At 36.2% G+C, this 22,447-nt stretch overlaps 2 protein-coding genes across 2 annotated transcripts; both read left to right on the top strand.

Moving 5' to 3' along the window:
- Positions 1-653: 653 nt before the first annotated feature.
- Positions 654-3,220, top strand: LOC130050270 (uncharacterized). The gene has a single exon (XM_056149866.1). The coding sequence runs from the start codon at positions 686-688 to the stop codon at positions 2,345-2,347; it is 1,662 nt and encodes a 553-aa protein (XP_056005841.1). The 5' UTR covers positions 654-685; the 3' UTR covers positions 2,348-3,220.
- A 9,448-nt stretch (positions 3,221-12,668) lies between these two features.
- Positions 12,669-17,613, top strand: LOC130050269 (uncharacterized). Its single transcript, XM_056149865.1, has 2 exons — positions 12,669-14,794; positions 16,961-17,613. The coding sequence occupies exon 1, from the start codon at positions 12,732-12,734 to the stop codon at positions 14,550-14,552; it is 1,821 nt and encodes a 606-aa protein (XP_056005840.1). The 5' UTR covers positions 12,669-12,731; the 3' UTR covers positions 14,553-14,794; positions 16,961-17,613.
- Positions 17,614-22,447: the final 4,834 nt, after the last annotated feature.

The following is a 22,447-nucleotide window of genomic DNA, read 5'->3' as shown; positions in this document are numbered from 1 at the left end:
ACACGGACGAGATCAACATGCTTGCTATTTAAATCAGACGTCTCTGAGACGCCCAAAGTGTACATGAAGTAGGCCATCTTCGACATCACTGACTGAGATGACCTTGGCCTTAGTTGTTTATTCGATCCATGTTTACTTTTCCAATATTTGTATATTCATTCTGTAAAGCGTTTCTATGCAAAAATTATTGTTAACTTATTGTAAACTTCAAAGTACAGCCAATAAACCAAGGAAATCCGGAAAAAGAGATCGGTTTCTTTTTCACTCGCAAAAAGTTGTGATCACTTGTGATTTTTCACTCGCAATTTTAATTTCTAACTCGCATTTAGCGAGTATTTCCCCTTAATTTCGTTGCCTAACTGAGACAGGTTTGATGACACTGGTCATTATAACGTGAATTTTAGAAATTCGGGGGAGGGGGAGGGTGATGTAGTACATGTATATATTTGTACTATACGTACATATAAATGTATGATGAAAATATAATAATAATCTATCCTGGTATAATTCTAGCGTGTAAAATTGTTTATTGAAGTTCCCATCTAAACGATTTATATCCAATGTTTATTTATAAACGATTTATATCCAATATTTATTTCATGTCCTGCAATTGAAAACTGACACTCAAAAATAATATTCATTTCTCTATTAACAGTGAACTACTCATGTGACCCAGACACCAGACATGCTGCACCCCCGGCGCAGTGCCCAGGAGGTCCTACTGTGCGACTCCTGTGAAACTGCCCCCCTACAGAGTCACTGTGAACGTTGTAATATAAATCTCTGTACTAACTGTGTAGGAAAACATCTCTTGGATTCGTCTAGAAAACACCGCGTCATACCGTTCATAGAGAGAAGTTCTACTCCCAACTACCCAAAATGTCCAAGCCACCCTGACAAACAATGTGAACTTCACTGTGAGAAATGCGACCTTCCCGTCTGTTCTACCTGCGCCTTATTTGGTAAACATAAAGGTCACGATATATCAGATATTCAGAAAAAACTCAGCGCTAAAACACAAGATTTACGAAAAGATTTGGAAGAACTGGAGACCAGAATTTTCCCTCGATATGAAGAAATCGTTTCCAATGTCCAAACTGAGAAAGCCGAGTTAGAAACGAAGTACGGGAAACTGACCACAGCTGCCGACCAACATGGAGAAGTCTTACACCGTGAGATCACCGCCATTGTCAACAAACGGAAATCCGACATTGCGGAGATGAAAACTAAACATCTAGCTGCCTTAAATAAAAACACAGATGAAATCACACACAGTATTACTGAACTCAAACAAATCATTCTAAATCTGAAGGCAATATTGGAATCCAATGACGTCTCCCTAATCTCTACCTACAAATCTAGGAATGCCGAGTTCAGGAGATTACCCCCAAAAGTCCAAGCTACATTACCAAGTTTGTCAGCTCAGAAAATAAACACAGAACAGCTCCGTGAAATGTTTGGTTCTCTGTCGCCATTATCCATTAACACAGAAGAACAAGGCTACATAATGAAGTCAGCAGAAGCTGTATCGTCTCCTCCAGTGAAGCCACTGCTTAATGAACCGCGCGTCACCGCCGCCATAGACACTGGATATGAATACATACTATACGGTGTTAGCTGTGTCAGTGAAGAACAAGTCTGGACATGCGGGAGTAACGCAATCATGAAGCTCCTCAACCTCCAGAGTAAACTACTGACATCAATACAAACCAAGTCAGGGAACAAACCAGGGGACATAGCAGTGACACGGGACGGAGATCTTGTTTATACTGACTATAGTGATAAGACTATAAACCGGGTCAAGAATAAAAAGATACAGACCGTGATCACACTACAGGGGTGGAGACCTCGCGGTGTCTGCCGTACCGCCTCTGATGATCTCCTGGTTACCATGATCAGTGATGATAACAAACAATCCAAAGTCGTGCGTTACTCCGGCTCCACAGAGAAACAAAGCATTCAGTTTGATGATCAGGGTCGTCCTCTCTATTCATCTGCTCGTCGCATCAGTGAGAACAGGAACCTGGATATCTGTGTGGTTGACTGGGGAGTTGATGCAGTAGTGGTGGTCAATCAGTCAGGAAAACTCCGATTTAGATACACTGGTCATCCCTCTAATACCGAGCAATCATTTGATCCATACGGTATCACTACAGACAGCCAGAGTCACATCCTGACAGCAGACTTTAGAAATCACCGTATCCACATCCTAGATCAGGACGGACAGTTCCTCCGTTACATTCACTGTGATTTAGAGTATCCATTAGGTTTATGTGTGGACATCAGAGACAACCTCTTTGTGGCTGAGAGTGGCACTGCTAAAGTGAAGAAAATCCAATATCTATAAACACAGTGTTAATTACACATCTCTACACAGTGTTAATTACACATCTCAACAGTGTTAATGACAGATCCAAACACGGTGTTAATTATAGATCTAAGCAGGGTGTTAATTACAGATATAAACACCATGTTAATTACCTAGCTATTTAAACCTACAGGTACATGTACTTAAAGTAGCTATTTCTACTTTCTTTTACCTGTTTTTGAAAATATAAATAAATAATGATTAAGGAGTATCTTTTAAACAAGTCAGTCGTTTTATGTAGCATGTTGTGCATGTGCACGGCAAAATTCGGAGTGTAAATTTGAATATTTTATGAGGGTGGAGAATGCAGAGGAAATGCATGAAAATTCGCCCCAAAAACCTTTAATGTAAAAATGCATAAAGGTAGACTTTAAAATTAATACAGATTTGTAAGACATTTTACGCTTTTTATCACGTAGCTTTGATCCTAAGCTCATAAAAAATGGAACTGGGTGTTGTTATTGATGCAAATTTGAAAGGTTAGAAAGTAAAAAAAAAATTGTCCAATATTTTTGTGGTATTCATCGTCAGTGTAAGTGAATCAAGATATTTGGTACACGCCTTATTGAGCCGTTCCTGCGTTTGACCACGAAATGCAAGTAAAGGAAAAAGTAGGTAAAAATAGTCTTTGGACTGGACCTTTTTAAAACTGTAAGTAATTACAACTATGTGATGCTTACAAAAGTGTGTATGCTGTGTAATTAACATGTGTATTGATAAAGTTATATTTATCTTAGGCCTATATTGAACATTATTCTGTTTGTCAAGTTTTAAACTACAGTGTATATCTTTTGATATTTGTATTATGTTTCAATGTATATATTATAGATAAACATTCATAGAATACCATCTTACATTATGACTGAGTACTTACTTAGCTGTGTAGTACAATCTCTCACCAGAGGGCGTATTACGCTACGCGACAACACCTCTGTCAACGTCTAAATGTCAAGATTCTTGGCAAAACTTATTTCTACCTATTGCATTATAAAGTATGATTTTACAAGTTTTAGTGTTAAGCTTAAAATCTTACAGTAAGTTCACAAAAACAACGAATTCCATGATTATTCTAGTATTATTGGATGAATGAATATTTATATAAAACCTTTTAATTCGCTCAGGTGTCTCATATTTACCAGCTTCTGCGTTTATAAAATTCAGACAAGTGTTTGATTTGCTTAGATATGATCATTACAGTTTGATATGCTAAGTTAGTTTTAGTACGTTTTGATATGATTTTTAGACGTTGACAGAGGTATTAGTGGAGTGTAGCGGGAACGATAACTCTGGGTAGAGATTGTGTGTAGTACAGTAACAGGGTGTGACCCCCAAACATCCAGTCTTCTGATCCAAGGTCACAGTCTTCTGTTTACCATCAATGACGTCACAACACGTATCTCCACAGTCCTACAAAATCAACACAGACAGATAGAAATCTTATCAAACTCAATTTCCAAGAATATTGTATTAATTTACCTCAACAAAGTACAGCCTTCATTTTGCCTATCTGAACAATTCTGCACAGAATGCTGCACTTATTAGTGGTAAAACTACGATTTATCATCAGATTTTGTAAATTGATTAGCTCACCGGGACGATTTCCAGACCACAGGGGCTCGGTTGTCAGATATTGAAGTTTTGTATTATTTGTTCCCGAATAATAAATTAAAGTTTTGCATGATTTGTGTCCGGATAATAGATTATATAAATAAATACCACCACCAAAATCCGGGTTTTTTTTTTAGGTTTTAAAAAAGGTGTATCATGTGTACATATTTAATGTACACATGATACACCTTTTTTAAAACCTCGGGAAAAAAAGGATTTTGGTGGTGGATTTTATTTATATAATCTATTATTCGGACACAAATCATGCAAAACTGCAATATCTGACAACCGAGCCCCTGTGCTTCAAATTTAGGCCTATGCTCAGCGCTTACGGTCATTGAGCAGTGAGGGTTCTTTAGCGTGCCACAACTACTGTGACATGGGACATCAGTCTCTAAGGTCATCGACGAGAACCTGTGACATTCACACCTGATGCCGAGCGTTTGGCGATGGAATTGTCACTACCTATTTTAACAACTTAGGTCTGTCGCGGCTGGGATTTGAACCCCGACCTTCCACATGTAGGGCGAACGCTTAACCTCTAGACTACATATGCCTTATATGTGAACCATTCATTTGGTACCAAGACTTTTTATCTAGTGACCTTGACATTTGACTTTTTTAAACATTAACTGGGCTACCTCTTTTGAGTCAAAGGGGATAGGGTTTTGATAATTCACATATAGATGCTTCATGAAGAGACCTCTCTTTTGGTACCTTGACATTTGACCTTGTAAAATTGACCTTCGACTTTGACCCACTTTTCAAAAACTTTATCCTTGGTTATATCTTTTGAACCAAAAGTAAAATGGCTTTGATATTTCATATTTTAATTACATGTCTCATGACCAAGCCTTAGATATAGTATCAAAAACCCTACCTAATGACCTTGGGCTTTGGCCTAATTTTCAAAAACTTTAACCTTTTGAATTAATGGGGGTGGTGGTGGTGAAGTAGAGTCGTGCTTCCGGCGAGCTATGTTGTCTTCTGACAAATCTTGTTTTTGTATTTCTGACTGATGAATAATCAACAAGAATTAACAATTCAGCAAACAGCAAGGTAGATCGATATAATGGAAAACAAGAGTTATTCTCAGATTCAAATGAAACAAATTTTCCCTGCTTGTGGGACTAACCAGTCACTTATCTGACCATCAATGAATTTTGTGAAATTGTCAGAGCGTTATGAGGAATAAGTCCAGCAGACTGGCTTTGGTGTGGGTCCTGCGATTTGGGAAGAACTATACATCCAATCGTCTCCTCGCACTATACTTTGATCTTCATGTACTCACGTTCAACCAGAATCTCTCAGATCTATCAAAAGAAATGTTTTATCATATTAAATCAGATAAACTCCTACAAGAACAGGGTTCCTTGTATTTAAATGTAAAAATCAAAGCATAATTATTTGGAACCACAAGAAAATTATTTGAAAAATAAAACGAATATATGAATAAATCGTCATTTTGATTCTGGTTTTTGACAAAAATATCAAAATAGGGAGTGGGGGTTGAAGAGCTTAAAATACTATACAAGACCATTTTTGATAAAATGTTCAGACAAGGTGGGTGGGGGTAAACACTTCTACACCCTCTAAATCCGGCACTGCCTGAAATAGTTAGTTTTAGCTCACCTGAGCTAACAAGTTAGCTTTTCTGATCACCTTTCGTCTCTCCTTTGTCTGTGAACTTTCCACATTTTCACCTTCTCCAGAACCATTGGACCAATATCAATCAAACTTGGTAAGTTGATATAAATTATCCTTTGTGTAAAGGGGCTTCAGGTTTGGTCAAATGAAGAGCCATACCATCTATAAAGGGGAAAGAATCACGAAATGCAAAAATAGGGTGGGGGCATTTAAAAATCTTCTCAAGAATCGCTGGGCATGTTGAAATTTACGTGAAAGTTTCCCGGAGACAGTGCAAATTTAAGCTTAATCAAACATGGCCCTGGAGTTAGGGTGGGGCTACAATAGAGGATCAAAGTTTTACATGCATGTAGGGGTGCAAATAATTCAAAATGTCTTCAGTTATTTGCGTTTACATTAATTAGGCGCTTCAGTACAAGATTAAGAGGATGTTCATGGAACAAAATGAGGCCTTTTTCAACCCCCCCCCCCCCCGCTTGAGAACTTTTTTGCGGCGATAATTTCTCTGAAATGTGCAGATTCCTTTCTATCTCATCCCTCTTTCGATTTATGGAATCGTTTCACGCTTTTTGAAAGCTTTAGAGATTGGCATTCCACCGACTCATTTTATCATAAAGGTCTATAGACAGGGAATGCACACATTTCAGAGAAATTATCAATTTGATTGGGGGGGGGGGGTTAATCAGTATCCATATTTCAGCAATTTGATTAAAATAATATCTTAGATCCACTCCGTTATGTAGCTACATAAAGATCTGAAGACATCCCGTATGATCTTTGTGTAGCGACATAGCAATAAGTTAAAGGAGCTGAGCGGATAAAACATCTTATTTTAATCAGATTGCATCAGATCCTCCTAGGCACCTGATCCCACCTCTGGTGTGTCCAGGGGTCCGTGTTTGCCCAACTCTCTATTTTGCATTGCTTGTAGGAGTTATGAGATTGATCACTGTTCGTTATCTTCACCTTTCATACTTCAGTGCCTGTGATCTCGACGGTACAGCATGAATTAGCTAGACTAGAAGTTCTCTCATTTAAACCATATTCTGCAGTAAATAAAATTCTGACGTAATCCAGTAATTAATTTATGATAACTTACCTAATAGTACATTACCTGACAATCACTAAGTACTGTCCTCCGACGCAAGTCCATTGTCTGACAGGATGAAAGTGTCGTCTGATCAATCAAGAAAGACAACCTTTCTATTTCTGTGACGTAGTAAACAGCAAAAACTGTAGGAGTTATATTTCTTGATGCATACCCTGATAGGATACCAATCCAGGTGCGGATTCAGAAATTGAAGTTAGGGGCATAACTTCACGAGGCAAGGGTCTGTCTTAAGGCTTTCAGTGGGTCCAGGGCGAAGCCCTGTTGGGGCCTAAGGATTGAAGCCTTGCTGCAGCCCAGGGGGCGAAGCCCCCGCAAGCTCCTGTGGTCATTTAAAATCACAAAACTTCTTACAACTAAGGTCATACATATTTTATTTCTGTCTTATACCAAAATATGAGCGTAACTACGCCAAAACTAATCATGCAAGATTTAGCGTCTGTGTATATACAGTGTGTACTTAATTTGACTCATTCAGGGATTTATTGGTGAAGAATTATCAAAGAAGATTATGTACAGTGCTTTAAGATTAAAATTTGAATTTGTGAAATGGGCCACTGGATTTTAATGGGCTTGAAATATGCTTTCTATATAGTCAAAATGACTATTTTGTGTTATTTTAATGAGATGAAATTGATAAAATGATACAGATTAAAAAAAAAAACTGGAATGAAATGGAAGCCCTCTCAATATATCACGTGTAGTTTACAGTTCATATAGCCTGTAGTAAATGTTCTTTAAAAAAAAAATGAAATTTCTTTCCTTATAAGCTGTCCTACTGATATGCTTTATGGGCCTAAAATAATAAACTTATCTAATAAGTAAGCTGAAAACAGAAAAAAAAATTCATGTTTTTGCTGGTTTTTTTTTTTTTTTTTTTTTTATTACTGGTTTTTTGTAAACAACACACCATGATTTTACATAGATTTTCTATATTTAAAAAAAATCCTTTTAACTGAAAGCACCCCAGCAGTATATTATAAAGAAAATACTTCATGTTAAATAAATTTGGTGATAAGTATTGTAAATTTCTTTTTCTTCAATTATCTTCACCTTCAATCATTTTGTTATACATTCATGTACTATATTCATTTTATTTTGTCATAACTGACCTTTGCCCTATGGAAAGGGCTTATATAGGCATTGTATCTGCTGCATATTCCTATTTATGTATGTATTTTCTATATACACATGAATATTTATTGATTGTATCTAGCTTAACGTCTCGCTCGAGATTTTTCAAGGTGAAGGGCTTCAAAGTTAGACCTATGCTCGGCGTTTACGGCCATTGAGCAGTGAGGGTTCCTTATCGTGCAACACCTACTGTGACACGGGACAACCGTTTTTAAGGTTATCTCCGAAGACCTGTGAAATTCGCACCTGATGCCGAACGTTTGGCGATGGAACTGTCACTACCTGTTTTAACGACTTAGGTCTGTCGCGGTCGGTATTTTAACCCCGGACTTCCGCATGCGGGGCGAACGCTCTAACCTTTCGGCCACCGTGGCGGTACATGTATTTGTTGAAATGGGAAAAAATTGAAAATAAGAATTCATATAATTAGGACATGAATACTCCGCCCGATCTGACCTTTCTAATGCAATATGAAAATAATGGACCCATGAGTCACTTTGGCCCATATATAAAAACTTCCCCTACATACATGTATTTGCATGTAAAATTTTGATCCCCTATTGTGACCCCAACCTACCCCCGTGGGCCATGGTTTTTACAAACATGAATCTGTACTATGTCAGAAAGCTGCCATGGAAAATTGAACTTCTCTGGACTAATGTTTTTTGAGAGGATTTTTAAAGATTTTTCCTATATATTTTCATGTAAAAAGCTGATTGTCTATTGTGGCGCTACTCTATCCCAAAGGCCATGAATTTAGCAAACTTGAATCTGCACAATATCAGGAAGCTTCCATATGAATTTGAGCTTTTCTGGCCCAGTGGTTCTTAAGAGGAAGATTTCTAAATGACTCCTCCCTATTGTTGTTTTTTTTTTGTAAATATCTCTCTTTTGAAGGGGAGATAACCCTTCATGTAAACAAATTTAAATTCCTTTCATCCAGGGATAATTTCTACCAAGTTTCGATGAAATTAGCCTGCTGGTTCTAGAGAAGAAAAATTCTAAAATTTGTCAGTGTTATTTCACTATTTCTCTATAATTATTTCCCCTTCGAGAAGGACATTGTCCCTCATTTGAACAAAGTTGAATCCCCTACATAATAATTATAATGAATAAACACGGACCCCTGGATATACAAGAGGTGAGATCAGGTACCTAGGAGGAGTAAGCATCCCCTGTTGACCGATCACACCCGCCGTGAGCCCTATATCTTGATCATGTAAAAGGAGTTATCCGTAGTCAAAATCAGTGTACCAAGAACGGCTTAACAATCGCTATTAAACACGTCAGACAGCATTTAACCCAAACATAGGTCGTATTTACAAATTAGATCATTATATCGACCATGGAATTTGCGAAATGCTTACTTTAAACGCGATTGTTTATTGATCCTATCATGATATCCTATTTAGTATGATATGTAAAAACTCCCTGACTAGCGGGATCGGCAAATTAAAAACAACTGAAACGTCAGTCCAGATCTCGATATATTTCCTCAAAAGCCGGTATAGGTACATCTGTAATTATATACATGTAAAACTTATACGGTACCAATTTTGATGCACCAGATGCGCATTTCGACAAATAATGTCTCTTCAGTGATGCTTAACCGAAATGTTTGAAATCCGAAATAACAATGAAGTTTTAGAGCTATTATAGCCAAAAACAGCGTGCCAAAAAAGTCGAGTCAAATTCGTCTAAGGATAAGAGCTATGCATAAGGGAGATAATACTTAATTTTGAAATACATATATATCTATACATATGATTATATTATCAATCATTCATTCCTGAACATTTGATTTAAAAGTGCTCGAATTAATTTCTTTAAAATAAACAACTGTACTCTATTCAATTTCAAAAGTTCATTCATAGATGCATCATGCTCGGATCTGGGGTGGGGCGGGGGGGGGAGGGGAGATTGCAAAGTATATGTACATGTATCATCGAGATTTATGAGTGATTGCATTTGTGCGCTCAGTAATGTGGAAAGAACAAAATTATCGTTGAATGATTTTGTACAAAAGGTTATCAAAGGAATACATACTGGAACAACCTGTTTGATATCTGTTTTATATTCTTCTTTACATTTACAATTCACATAATAGATTACATTGATTGTTTTTGTAACAAATCATTAACATCCGATACTTAACCATAGGTTGGGATTCAATGTAGATGTATTAATATTTATACTTTTCACTTTTTTCCGACAGTGTAAACCTTTGATTATATACTATTACATAAAGTCATTGGCTTAATCACAAAATACATGGGATAAACTGGACTAACAGGCCACCTAGAGGCTATTACAAAGGTGGATGATCTTAAAGGAAAGACAGCTACAAATATTGAGGTCAAGGTCACAAAAGATCGTCCATCTCTAAATCTGTATGCTATCATTATGACATGATTTGGCCAAAAAAATTCCATAGCGACCTTCCATTTTTTTATGCAAATGTAGTTAATTGAATATAAAGTAATATTAGTCTAGTTTGTATGGAATGAGATGAAGTTTATAGAAATATGGGGTACTTTCTGAATAATCAACTTAATTGATTTTTCATACAAATTACTTCTTTCCGAATCCCATGATGCAAACAAACTAGACACTTACTCCTTAGATGTATTAAATATGTTAAAGCATCCTTTTCAGATCAAAAACCACAAATCTACAATTTGTTGAATTATCTTCAATTAGATTAAGGTTTGTTCAGTCCATTTCAATATATCTACATGTCCAATGGTTTTGTCTTCGATATCTTTACCGATTGAAATGATAGCCATTTCCGCATGAATGTGAAAAAGATTTGCGTATGAATCTTGCTAAATATAGTATGACTATTCTTATGACTGGGAGTTCCAACAAAAATGAAAAGTAGAATTATAAAACAAAATTAAGCGACCCTGGTGAATGTTGTAGCCCATGGAATTTTTGTTGACTTCGTCTGTATTTTGGCTGAGAGGAGTAATCCATGGCTTTTTGTTGGTGCCTCTTGTTAGATCAGGGTACTTCTTTCAGGTCACCTGAGCTAGAAATTCCTCCATTATCATTTTTTTTAAAATTCCTTCTCATAATACACGTGACCAATTTCAACCAAATTTATCACAAAGCTTCAAGTTTATTCAAATAAGTGTCATGTTCCTCTCGAAGGTTTAAAGAAATCTCTTTAAAAAGAATGAAGATAATGAACAGTGACTAATCTTACAGGACTATGAACCAGAAATGTCAAAACTTGTTTGGAAGATTCTTTATATAATTAAAAGTCAGAATTATTTAATCTCCCGGGGCCAAGGTAGGTAAAAATAGGGGTTCAACGATTAACATTGGAATATACATACATATAACATCACTGAAAGACAAAGAGAGTGCAATTTGTCAAATTGATATGAAAACACTTTATTACATCCCCTCTCACAGTACAAGATTTGTTTAAACTTCCTCTCCGGTGACCTTGCCCTTTCACCTATTTCATTAAAACTATATTGGAACCAGTGTTTTTATTTATTATCCCATCCCTGGTGTTTCCAGGAGTCCGTATTTTCCTACTCTTCATTTTGAGTTTTTATAGGAATTATTGGATTGGTCATTGTTCGTTATCTTCAACTTTTCATGTGAAAGGCGTCAATTCTGCAAGTTTCATCAAGAAAACTCGGAAAAGAAATGTGACTGAAAGCGAACAAACAAACGCACGTTCTATCCCTGAGGTAATTCCGTAGAATATTAAATATATGCTACGCAATTAATATGATCCTTGATTGATTGTGATAACGAACAGTGATCAATTTCATAATTCCTATAAGCAATAGAAAATAGATGTTGGGAAAACACGGACCCCTGGACACACCAGAGGTCGGATCAGGGGCATAGGAGGAGTAAGCATCCCCTGTCGACCGGTCACACCCGCCGTGAACCCTATATCTTGATCAGGTAAGATGTCAAAATTCATAATTATCTGTAATTTGTTAATACTGTTTTGAAACCAAGGGTCAACGTAACCGCCTTATAACCAGGGATCAACATGATCAAAAACAACGAATCCATCCTCGGGATTAAAGCAAGAACATCACTAACGATGCAAAATCCACCCGTAATTTAACATTCTGTGCTCATAACATGAAACTTATTTAAAAGTTTGAATTTCATTTTCAAAAATGTCAGTACCAACGAAAAAAATCTGAGCAGCGGAAAGCTAAGTCTTAAAGCATTCAAGGGAAAGTCCGACATCCGATTACCTATATAAAAAATATAGACGGGCAAACAGTACCATACTATAGATAAATACGTCCCATCTAAAGATGACGTACAAAGAGAGGTCAAATCCTCGGCTTGCAGTATTTAGATTAACCATCGGAAACAGAAGGAACTTAATTCTAGTGATCTTTAAATTTCCACAAAAACTATGAAATGGAAACAAATCATTCAATATAGGTGGTAATATTATCTAACATGGTTGTATTTGAAATGCCTCATTTCCTTTAAAGCTTACCTGGCCGTCTCAAGATTTGCAAATAAAGAGTCTTTCAGACCTCTCTGGTTAGCATCAATTAGTTTTATGTAACATTTATGTAACATTCATACTAAAGTCAGTCTATATACAATGGTGTTTTTCTTGCCCTAGTTTTTATAAAACGGGAATACTGCACTTCAATATTGACGAAACAATTACCAGGTGAACTGAACAGGCACTCAAGAGCAAATCTTGTATTTATTGATTTTTTCAAAGCGAAATATCTTTTCACTTAGTTGCACAAATATTCTATCGGCAAAGCCAAACTTTTTTTTTCTAAAAAGAAGGCTATTTTAAAAACTGTACCGGTGTAGCAGGTCTGGTGTTTGTAGACTTGTACTTGGCGTTCCGTGGGTATGGATAGCATCTTTAAGAGCGCTGTTAACGTGAAATTTTGTGAAATAGAAGACTGTGAATTCCCTCTAAAATGTTTTTGTCATGATTGTTGTATGGGCCTGTGTTTCAGGTGTTCTAAGATTCATTTTAAACGCAGAAATTCTCACAGGATTGTTTTGTACAGAGAGAGAGCAAAAATCAGGAGTAAAGCTTGTGGAAGTCATATGTGTCTCCTAAAGGGACCGTGTATGGAAGTTTGCTGTTTCACTTGTAGAAAAGTAATTTGTGATAGTAGTATTGAAGATCACGAGTTTCATTATACCATGACAACATCGGAACAACTTGTATATTTTGAAAGAATGATCAACTATTTGAGGCTCGTTCGTTCAAAGATCAGGAACATTACAAAATTTTTAGCAAAAATTGAACAAGGAGTTCCTGTTAATTATGGAAGATCCAAACAATTGAAGTGGAAAATGAAACATGCTTTCCTAACTACAGCAAGATATAACTTACCTCACCTAACTGACATCAAGCGTAGAGGAGAAGAGTACATTCGTCTATGTAGACAAATGCAGGATTCTTTTAGCCTTGGACAAACTTTGTCCAAAAACGTCCCGAATGCAACATTCATAACAGCACCAAATATTAATGTCATTTCGATTGCTAACCCAGGTGGCCGCCCCAAAAAGAATTTCGGACCTCTTTTGATATGCAATATCCGGATTTTCACCAAACCATTTTCAGGTGTAAAACTCTTTGGCAGCAGTGACATCAGCGTTTGGGTACACGAAAAGAACGCTAGAGTTTTAAGCCACCATGACATCTGTGGGAGTTGTCGCAGTAAATACATTTTAGATATGGTTCCAGAATTCGTCACCTTAGCTCGAGATCATATAGTATACGTAGATAACTCCAAAAATACAGTATACAAACTTTCTTCTAAAGGTACACAAAAACTGGTGCAGGAGTCTGCTAATTGTACACAAAAACTGATGACGGAGTCTGCTAATTGTACACAAAAACTGACGACGGAGTCTGCTAATTGTACACAAAAACTGGTGACGGAATCTGGTATCATCACGGCTATTTCGTCTTCCTCAAACGACTCTTTGCTGGTCTGTACCTGTAACATGGCCACAGGTAGAGGAGAAATTCGCAAATATGATATCAGTGACGGGAATTTATTGCAGATCCTGGCAAGTAGTAGCGAATTTCCATTTTCCTTTTACGATCTGTTAAATGTGTTTTCCGTCACTGAAAATATTGACGGTAGTGTGTGGTTCTTAGCGCTGCTTGATAGGTCAGAGGTCAGGAAAATCGTCAAAATCAGTAGATGTTTCACTGATCGCAATGATTCATTCGCGGTGGCCCAAGTTCTTGACAACTTGCGGACCATTTGTCCAATGGAGATAACACACAACAGCAGAGGTGACATTTTGATCTTAGACGACAATAAAAAAGAGGTCCATATCGTGAACAAAATTGGGAATCTGACGTGGTCTTGGTCTTTTAGAGGGAATATTGAAAGTATTTGTGTTGATCCCTCAGACAAATTATGGGTAGCCGATTCTGACGGCGATATTAAAGCTTTTGGATGTTATAGATTGTGTAAACCAATTTCTCGGCAAGGAGTCAAAAATGTTCTAAAGAAATACTCAAAGAATCGTTTCTGGGGTGTGAGTCATGCGAAATCGTTAGCTGCTAGTGTAACGTTTAGCAAACATTTGAAAAAGCACCACAACGAAATATCCTGTGAAATCTGTTCATTTTCATATATGTACCCATCGTTGCTAGCCACGCTTCCTGAGTCCGGAAGTACCAACCTCAAACCGAATTGACGTAGCGTGAACGGAGACAATTAACATGTTTTGCGATGATGGTCCGAGCCCGGTAATTTATCATTTCCAGTATCTTTAGTAACTTGACTCTAATTCAGGAATCAAATGTATCATACCAGATGGAAAACCAACACAGTGCCGTCCTGCTGTCACCGAACGGTTACCAAGAAATGTCACTCAAAAGTCCGCTTTGGTGTATGTGAGTAATCGTCTGTCGGTGAATCCCAGAGTTAGACATATAGGTACGTTCTACATTCAAGTTCCTGATAGTATTTAGAGGTATGGTGCGATCTCAGTGGCGTTTTGCACGACGTGTGTACCATCGATGCACCGAATTACGCTAGGTAAACGCCGGCCTTATCATCTGTTCGACTTCTGGAGAACCCGTACCCAGGATAACTCGTACCCAGGAGAACTCGTACCTAGAAATTTGGGTAAGAGTTCTCCTGGGAAATCGTACCCTGGAGAAGTCGTATCCGAGTACGACTTCTCCAGGAGAACACGTACCCGGGTACGAGTTTTCCAAGAGAAGTCGTACCTATCAATATCTGGGTACGAGTTCTCCTGAAGAAAAACTTTGTCATTTTATCAAATAGAAATGTGGGTACGAGTTCTCCTACAGAAAAAAACCCTGTCATTTCTGTCATAAAAGTCTGGGTACGAGTTTTTCTGGGGAAAAAACATTGTCATTTTATCTGATAAATCTGGGTACGAGTTCTCCTGCAGAAAAAAAACTTTGTCAGTTCTGTAATAAAAAAAAATGAGTACGAGTTTTCCTGGAGAAAAACTGTCATGTCTGTCAAAAATCTGGGTACGAGTTCTCCTGGTGAAAAACTTCCGTCATTTTGTCATAAAAATCTGGGTACGAGTTCTCCTTTATGTGCCGGAGAATAGAGGTCCGCTATAAAAATGCTATGTCGGAAGTTAAAAATTGGTGTTTAATTGCAATAATTATACTAATTATCGTCTCACGCCAAACCGCAATTCAAATGAGAGAAAAAAACAACAAACAAGTACGATCATTGTATTCACTTTTTTTATTCAATTGAAAATCATGTTCATAGTAAATTATGTATAATGTATGAAATCCTTGATTTTCGCAAGGAGAAATTGTACCCAAATTCCAATACCTAAAATGGTATAATTCTTAATGAGATAAACTCATATCAAAATTTTGATTACTATATAATGACAAACTTTTTTCTCCAGAAGAACTCTTACCAGAATTTATATAACAAAAAAAACATAGTTTTTCTCCAGGAGAAAACGTACCCAAATTTCTGGGTACGAGTTTTCCTGGGTACGCGTTCTGCTGGATACGAGTTCCAAGCTGATTCTTTGAGTGCAGCAATTTAGCAGAATGAGTAATGCTATCAATTAATGTGTTCAATAATTCAGAATTAAAGACCCATTAATTATTTGAAGAAATCTTTTATTGAATTGTTACGCACATCAATCAATTCAATTCCTGATATCTTCAAATCATTAAAAATATTATAACCCTATCAAAGAATTAAAACTCATCGAGATCACAAGCACCGTACGTAACAATCACATACAGCCTTAACGTCAGCCTTGCATATCAATCTAATTAAAATCAGCTCCTCGATCCGCTCCTCTGTTCCCCTTGTAGCGACATAAACAAAATCAAGGAGCTGATTTTAATCAGATTGTCTTGCATATCAAATCTCATGATTAAAACTTAAAGCCCTATCTCCAGGCTTATTTAAATCAACTAAATCTGAAGTATCGCACAGAATGGTACATTATAGCCTTAGGCACCGGTCTCATATATCCACTGAAACTCAGGCATCAAACGTAATAATGAATTATAGCCCTAGTACCGGGTGTATATTTAAACTAAATCTCAAAAACTGTGCATAACACCTTATAATCTTAGCACCGAATTTATATATCACTAAATCACAAACAAAAATTTTTCATATCAACTAAATATCAAACTCCGTACATGATAATAACTTAATAACTTATAGATTTAGCACCAGATTTAAATATCAACTAAATCACAAGTTTTCAGATGATTATTTAATGTAAATCTGAATAATCTACATGGGAATGCTTACTCCTCCTAGGCACCTGATCCCACCTCTGGTGTGTCCAGCGGTCCGTGTTTGCCCAACTATCTATTTTGTATTGCTTATGGGATTGATGAGATTATTCACTGTTCGTTATCTCCACCTTTCATGCATGCCAACATTCGCAACATTAATAGTGAGCGCTTCAAAATGTATTATTGCAACAAGGTAACTATAAATTTGTGTATCATATGACAATGAGTTGGACTGTGATACATTATAGATTTGCATGTTCATCGATTGTCATCGGTTCATCGGTTGTCTGAATTTCTGAAACAACATTTGAATATAACCATTTTTTCTTTATTTCAGATTCTATACATAAATTGCCATTTGCCAGTTTCCATATATGTACAAGAAAAAATACAGTGATGAAAGTTGAGAAAAAGACAGACATTCCTTTTTGATGTTACATATTGTATATGTATGACAGTTAGGCTATCTATAGCGTAATAACGATAAACATGTGAAGTGTTTGCTAATTTAGAAATGGAAGACATTTTCTGAAAGTGTCATTTAGATGTGTTTGATAGATACCTGTAGTTTTTATACAATACATATTGAAAGAAAGCCTTTTAGAAGGCAAATTTAATGAAGAGGATATGCATAGATATGGATGTCAGAAATATAAAAGAATATTTATTAACTTTCTTGTTATACCTGTACTAAGGACAAATGATCAAAGTAAAAAATTATCATTTAAGAAATAAAGGGTCAATATCAAGGGTGAATAATTTGTATTAAAGGAAGGTCCTGGACCCTTTCCAGGGAATGATAACTGCAAAATATGATGGGTTATTCAAATCCGCTGTAGATCCACAGGACAAGAAATGACAAAACTGTGTGAATACCGTTGTATAGGATTTCAAAACATTGTTTTTGAGGACATAGTGGCGCCATCATATAAGAGGTCCATTTATTTATTGTTTGGAAATGGTGTATTTGTAAAATAATTAAGAAATTAATTGTTGTTTGAAGTTAACTTGCTTTCCTAATTGGTCTTAATTTCAGAAAGATTTTACATGTTAAAAAATTGTTTTCTGGAAAGCGATAAATCATTAAATTTGTTCAAGTCTCTTAGAAGAGAAATTTAAAAAAAAAAAAGTTACATTGGGGACCAGATCCATATAATTACAAACATCAACAGAACACGGTGTATACTACAAAGAATTATACTTAGGCACATAGAACCTGGGATGGGAGGATGGGAGGGGGTTAACCACCCTCCCCACTTAGGTGACAAATGTGCCTTCCATGTAAAATAATAAAATGGACAATATAATCAAAACTTAACATGAAATCAACAAACCAAGTTGCTTTATACCGAAAAGAGTAGCATTGTGTGGTTTTTAGTTCACCTGAGCTAAAAGCTCGAGTGAGGATTTGTGATCACCCTTTCTTGTCGTAAAAAGCGACTAAATGGGCTGTCCTTCGGACGAGACCGATAAAACCGAGGTCCCGTGTCACAGCAGGTGGGGCACGATAAAGAACCCTCCCTGCTCAACGCCATAAGCACCGAGCATAGGCTAAAATTTTGCAGCCCTTCATCGTCTCCATGTGAATGAAATATTCTCGAGAGGGACGTTAAACAATCCTTCAATCAACCTGATCACTCGTCCGTTTGTCTCTAAACTTTACACATTTTCGACTTATTCTCTAAAACCAGTAGACCAATTTCAACAAAACTTGGCAAAAAGCATCCTTGGGTAAAAGGCTTTCAAATTTGTTCAAATTAAGGGATATGCCCCTTCACAGGGGAGATAATCGCAAAAATAAGGTGGTGTCATTTAAAACTCTTCTTAAGAACCACTTGATCGGAAAAGCTGAAATTTACATGAAAGCTTCCTGACATAGTGTAGATTCAAGTTTGTTAAAACCATGGCCCCCGGAGTAGGTTGGGACTACAATAGGGGATTAAAATTTTACATACAAATATATAGGGAAAATCTTCTTCTCAAAAACCATAGGGCCAAAGAAGTTTACATTTACATGAAATCTTCCTGACATAGTGCAGTTTCAAGTTTGTAAAAATTATGGTTCGCGGGGTGGGTTGGGGCCATAATAGGGATCAAAGTTTTACATGCGAATATATATAGGAAAAATATTTTTAAATATGGGCTAAGGTGATTCAGATGAGCGATCCACTGAACCACGTAGTCGTCCACACATTAAAATTAACGTACAGGCGAAGTTGAAAATAATACCAGTGAAGTCGTTTTGATTTTTTGAATTTACAATAAAAAAAAAATGCCCTCCTGAAACGAAATTTCAAAGCTACAGTTTTATAGAGGAAAACTCGAAGAACATGTTCATGCTATTTTGTTTCACGGAGGCATTTTTTTTAAATTCGGGGATACCCCTTCATTTTAATGCTAAAAATCATATAAATCGCTTATTGCTTGATTTAAACTCAAAATATTTTGGCTAATTTTTGTCAATACATGTTTTTTAAACTTATTTTCAAAAATTATTGAATCAAGACATACGTCCCAATTGGTGTTATCATATATTTGAAGAACTTAAATTTTTCGATCTTTCATGCAACACCTTTAGGGAAATTAACATGAGACGTGCAACACCTTTCTACGTTTGCCTTACATATAGATATAAAATGTTAAATTTTAAATATCCACATCGTGTACAGTGAAAAAGAATAGGCCTACATCAATTATATTTTTCTTAATACGAATGGACGCTTTATCTGATTCTAAAGTGAAATTGTGTTGATCTGAATTTAATTATATATATATATATATATATATATATATATATATATATATATATATATATATATATATCTTCCAATTTTGGGCCCAGAAGGCATAACAGCCAGACAGCTTATAAAGATGGAAACTTTTAAAACAGCCTTAAAAGGTAGCTCACTACACTAAAGCTTATCCTCTGTATGACACCATATCACGAGATGGCGATTTAAATGTTTTGTGAAATTATTTGTATCGATCGATTTGTTTGTATAATATCATAGCTCAGTGGTTAAAGCATGGGGCTGGTGAACCGCAGATTTCGAATTCAAATCCACCAGTCTTTTGTTCATATGTGCTGAAATAATTTTTTTCAAAATCATGTTTTTATCCAAATATGTATATTTTTTGCCTTTTCTGGCCATATATGCTTATTGTATATCATCATAACTTTCATAATTAAATCAATTCGTACTGATTTGAGAAACTATTTCTGTGTGTAGTGAGCCACCTTAAATTTTACCACACGTTTGCAACTGTGATGTCATGCCGTGAACATGGTTCACATCTAAAGCGATGAGATTGGAGTTGATATACTCAGCTGACTGGAGCTTCTGTACAACGTTAATTTAAGTAAAACGAAAACCCTACATTCTCGGATTTCTAATTTAATGTAGACTCCAAACGACACATTATTTTCAATGTTCAACTCTTGGACGTTTTATTGCTTAGAATTGCGGATCTGTAGTAACCTTGTGGTTAGAATTGCGGATATGTAGCAACCTTGTGGTTAGAATTGCGGATCTGTAGTAACCTTGTGGTTAGAATTGCGGATCTGTAGTAACCTTGTGGTTAGAATTGCGGATCTGTGGTAACCTTGTGGTTAGAATTGCGGATCTGTAGTAACCTTGTGGTTAGAATTGCGGATCTGTGGTAACCTTGTGGTTAGAATTGTGGATCTGTAGTAACCTTGTGGTTAGAATTGCGGATCTGTAGTAACATTGTGGTTAGAATTGCGGATCTGTAGTAACCTTGTGGTTAGAATTGCGCATCTGTAGTAACCTTGTGGTATCCAGGATGGATTCCAGTCTTCAGTTTCAATTCCTGTGTAGACTTTTTTGAAATCGTAGTTCATATGAATTTTTTTCAACATCACGTGTTTTTTGTAATATCATTCAGAGCATCATCAACTATCTGAATAATCAGTTTGACATTATTCTAGCAAAGGTATTTTCTTGTTTCCTTCCACATTCTGTGTTTGTTTTGCTTACATTATTTATAGGCAGTCATGCCGTGTTCTCATTCTATCTTATGTCGATGAGATTACCATTACCATTCTTACCTTATCAATATCATCTCCATGTCTTCAAACTTTCTATCATATCCTTATATATCCTAAACTCTCTCTTGTTTCATTACAAAAATAAAAGTTAAAAATATTCAATTGCTCACACATTTAATCACTTACCGCCTTGTCCCCACCCTGATACCAAAAACCCCGATCTCTTACTTTTGTGTAAAGGTCTACCTGTTCATTCTAAATATCCATTTAGTTTCTATTTAGTATCAATAGCACTAAGAAAGATGTTTCTTTAATGTTCAACACATAAATATTATACATATATACCAAGTTTGGCCCTGCTGTGGAGTTCAAACCTATACCCTGGAGATCATCAAATTTACAAGTTTGGTAGAGGCCTTCCTGCTCTACATCACTATGCATTTAGGTTTTCTTACACATGTGCGGTTGCAGAGAGGAAGGTTTTTAAAAATTTGTCAACTTTGGGAATTTTCTATTTTCTGCCCCGCCTCTAAGGCAACAGAAGTCCTGACATTTATAATTAATGTTCCCCTCTTCCCAGAGATAATTCATACCAAATTTGAAAATAATGTAAAAGGTAGTTATCAAGAATTAAAAACGCACGACGGACGCAATAGCTCACCTGAGTCTACTCGGGTGACCTAAAAAGGCAGGAGAAATGATCAATTTCTTACAATTTAATAGAATATACATCTCTCAAACAAAATAAAAAATTGGAATTCTTTCTAGAAAATGAAACATGTTTGGAGTAAATCATACTGTATTTTGTTTCAAAGATTTTGTCGAAATCATAAAAAGTTTGCCATCTGCTTAATGTGGCGTTATATTATCTTAATGTTTCGTGATTTTAATAATCATTTTAGCATATACTTTATTTCCACGACAGAAGTACATCACTTCTATAGAAAAAATACCATAGACATGCAACACCCTCATATTTAGAGAGATAGAAATGTTTCTTAGGCCAACCTATTCAAATGGACAGGTTTGTGTTATTTCAATTTTTTTATTCTACGTCTTAACTGTACCAAAACCATCACAAAATTGACCATTGATTTGTATTCTTAACAAATATCTTGTGAAGACTCCCGTTGCATTCGATTAGCCGCAACGAAGCCTTTCCTCGGGCAACCTTTGAAAACTAACCGTACAAGAAGCCCTTTACTATTCGTATATTTTGGTCAGCATATATATGAATGTTACATCTTGTGCACGCACAAAACTAACAATCTGCTTCCTGGGGTCATATCGCCATTGATTCAACAAACATTTTTAATGTACAAACAGGGAAGACTTTGAAGATTCACATGACAATCAAACTCCGACGTCGAATAACGTAGAGAAAAGATTCATTTTTTGTTGGTAAAAGGTTGAAATTATGTTGATAATAGTTGATTGTTTGTTGGTAAAAGGTTGAATTTATGTTGATAATGTTTGATTTTATGTTGATAATATTGGTTAGTTTAAACAATATTTATTCGTGTACCTGAAAAGTCGAAACGAAACAAAACTTACAGAAACGAAATCTACCGAAATACAATCCACCGAAACGAAACGAAACCTAACGAAAAAGATTGTATAACCGAACTCTTTTAATTGTAATAATCAAAAATGGTATCTCAGGCCCCTGTAAATATTATCACATATAAAAAGCATTCGCCTCCCCTTTGATGTAGTCGTTCAGGTTGACTGATACAAAGTTTTAAACGTTGGGAAATCCCTCCTCCTCTTTTCCAACGTACGAGGAGGGAGGATGTCGTCGGCGTTGGATCCGCC

This window comes from Ostrea edulis, chromosome 9, assembly GCF_947568905.1.
Source record: "Ostrea edulis chromosome 9, xbOstEdul1.1, whole genome shotgun sequence".
In the NCBI taxonomy this organism is placed as follows: domain Eukaryota; kingdom Metazoa; phylum Mollusca; class Bivalvia; order Ostreida; family Ostreidae; genus Ostrea; species Ostrea edulis.
This window is presented reverse-complemented; position numbering and strand designations above follow the sequence as displayed.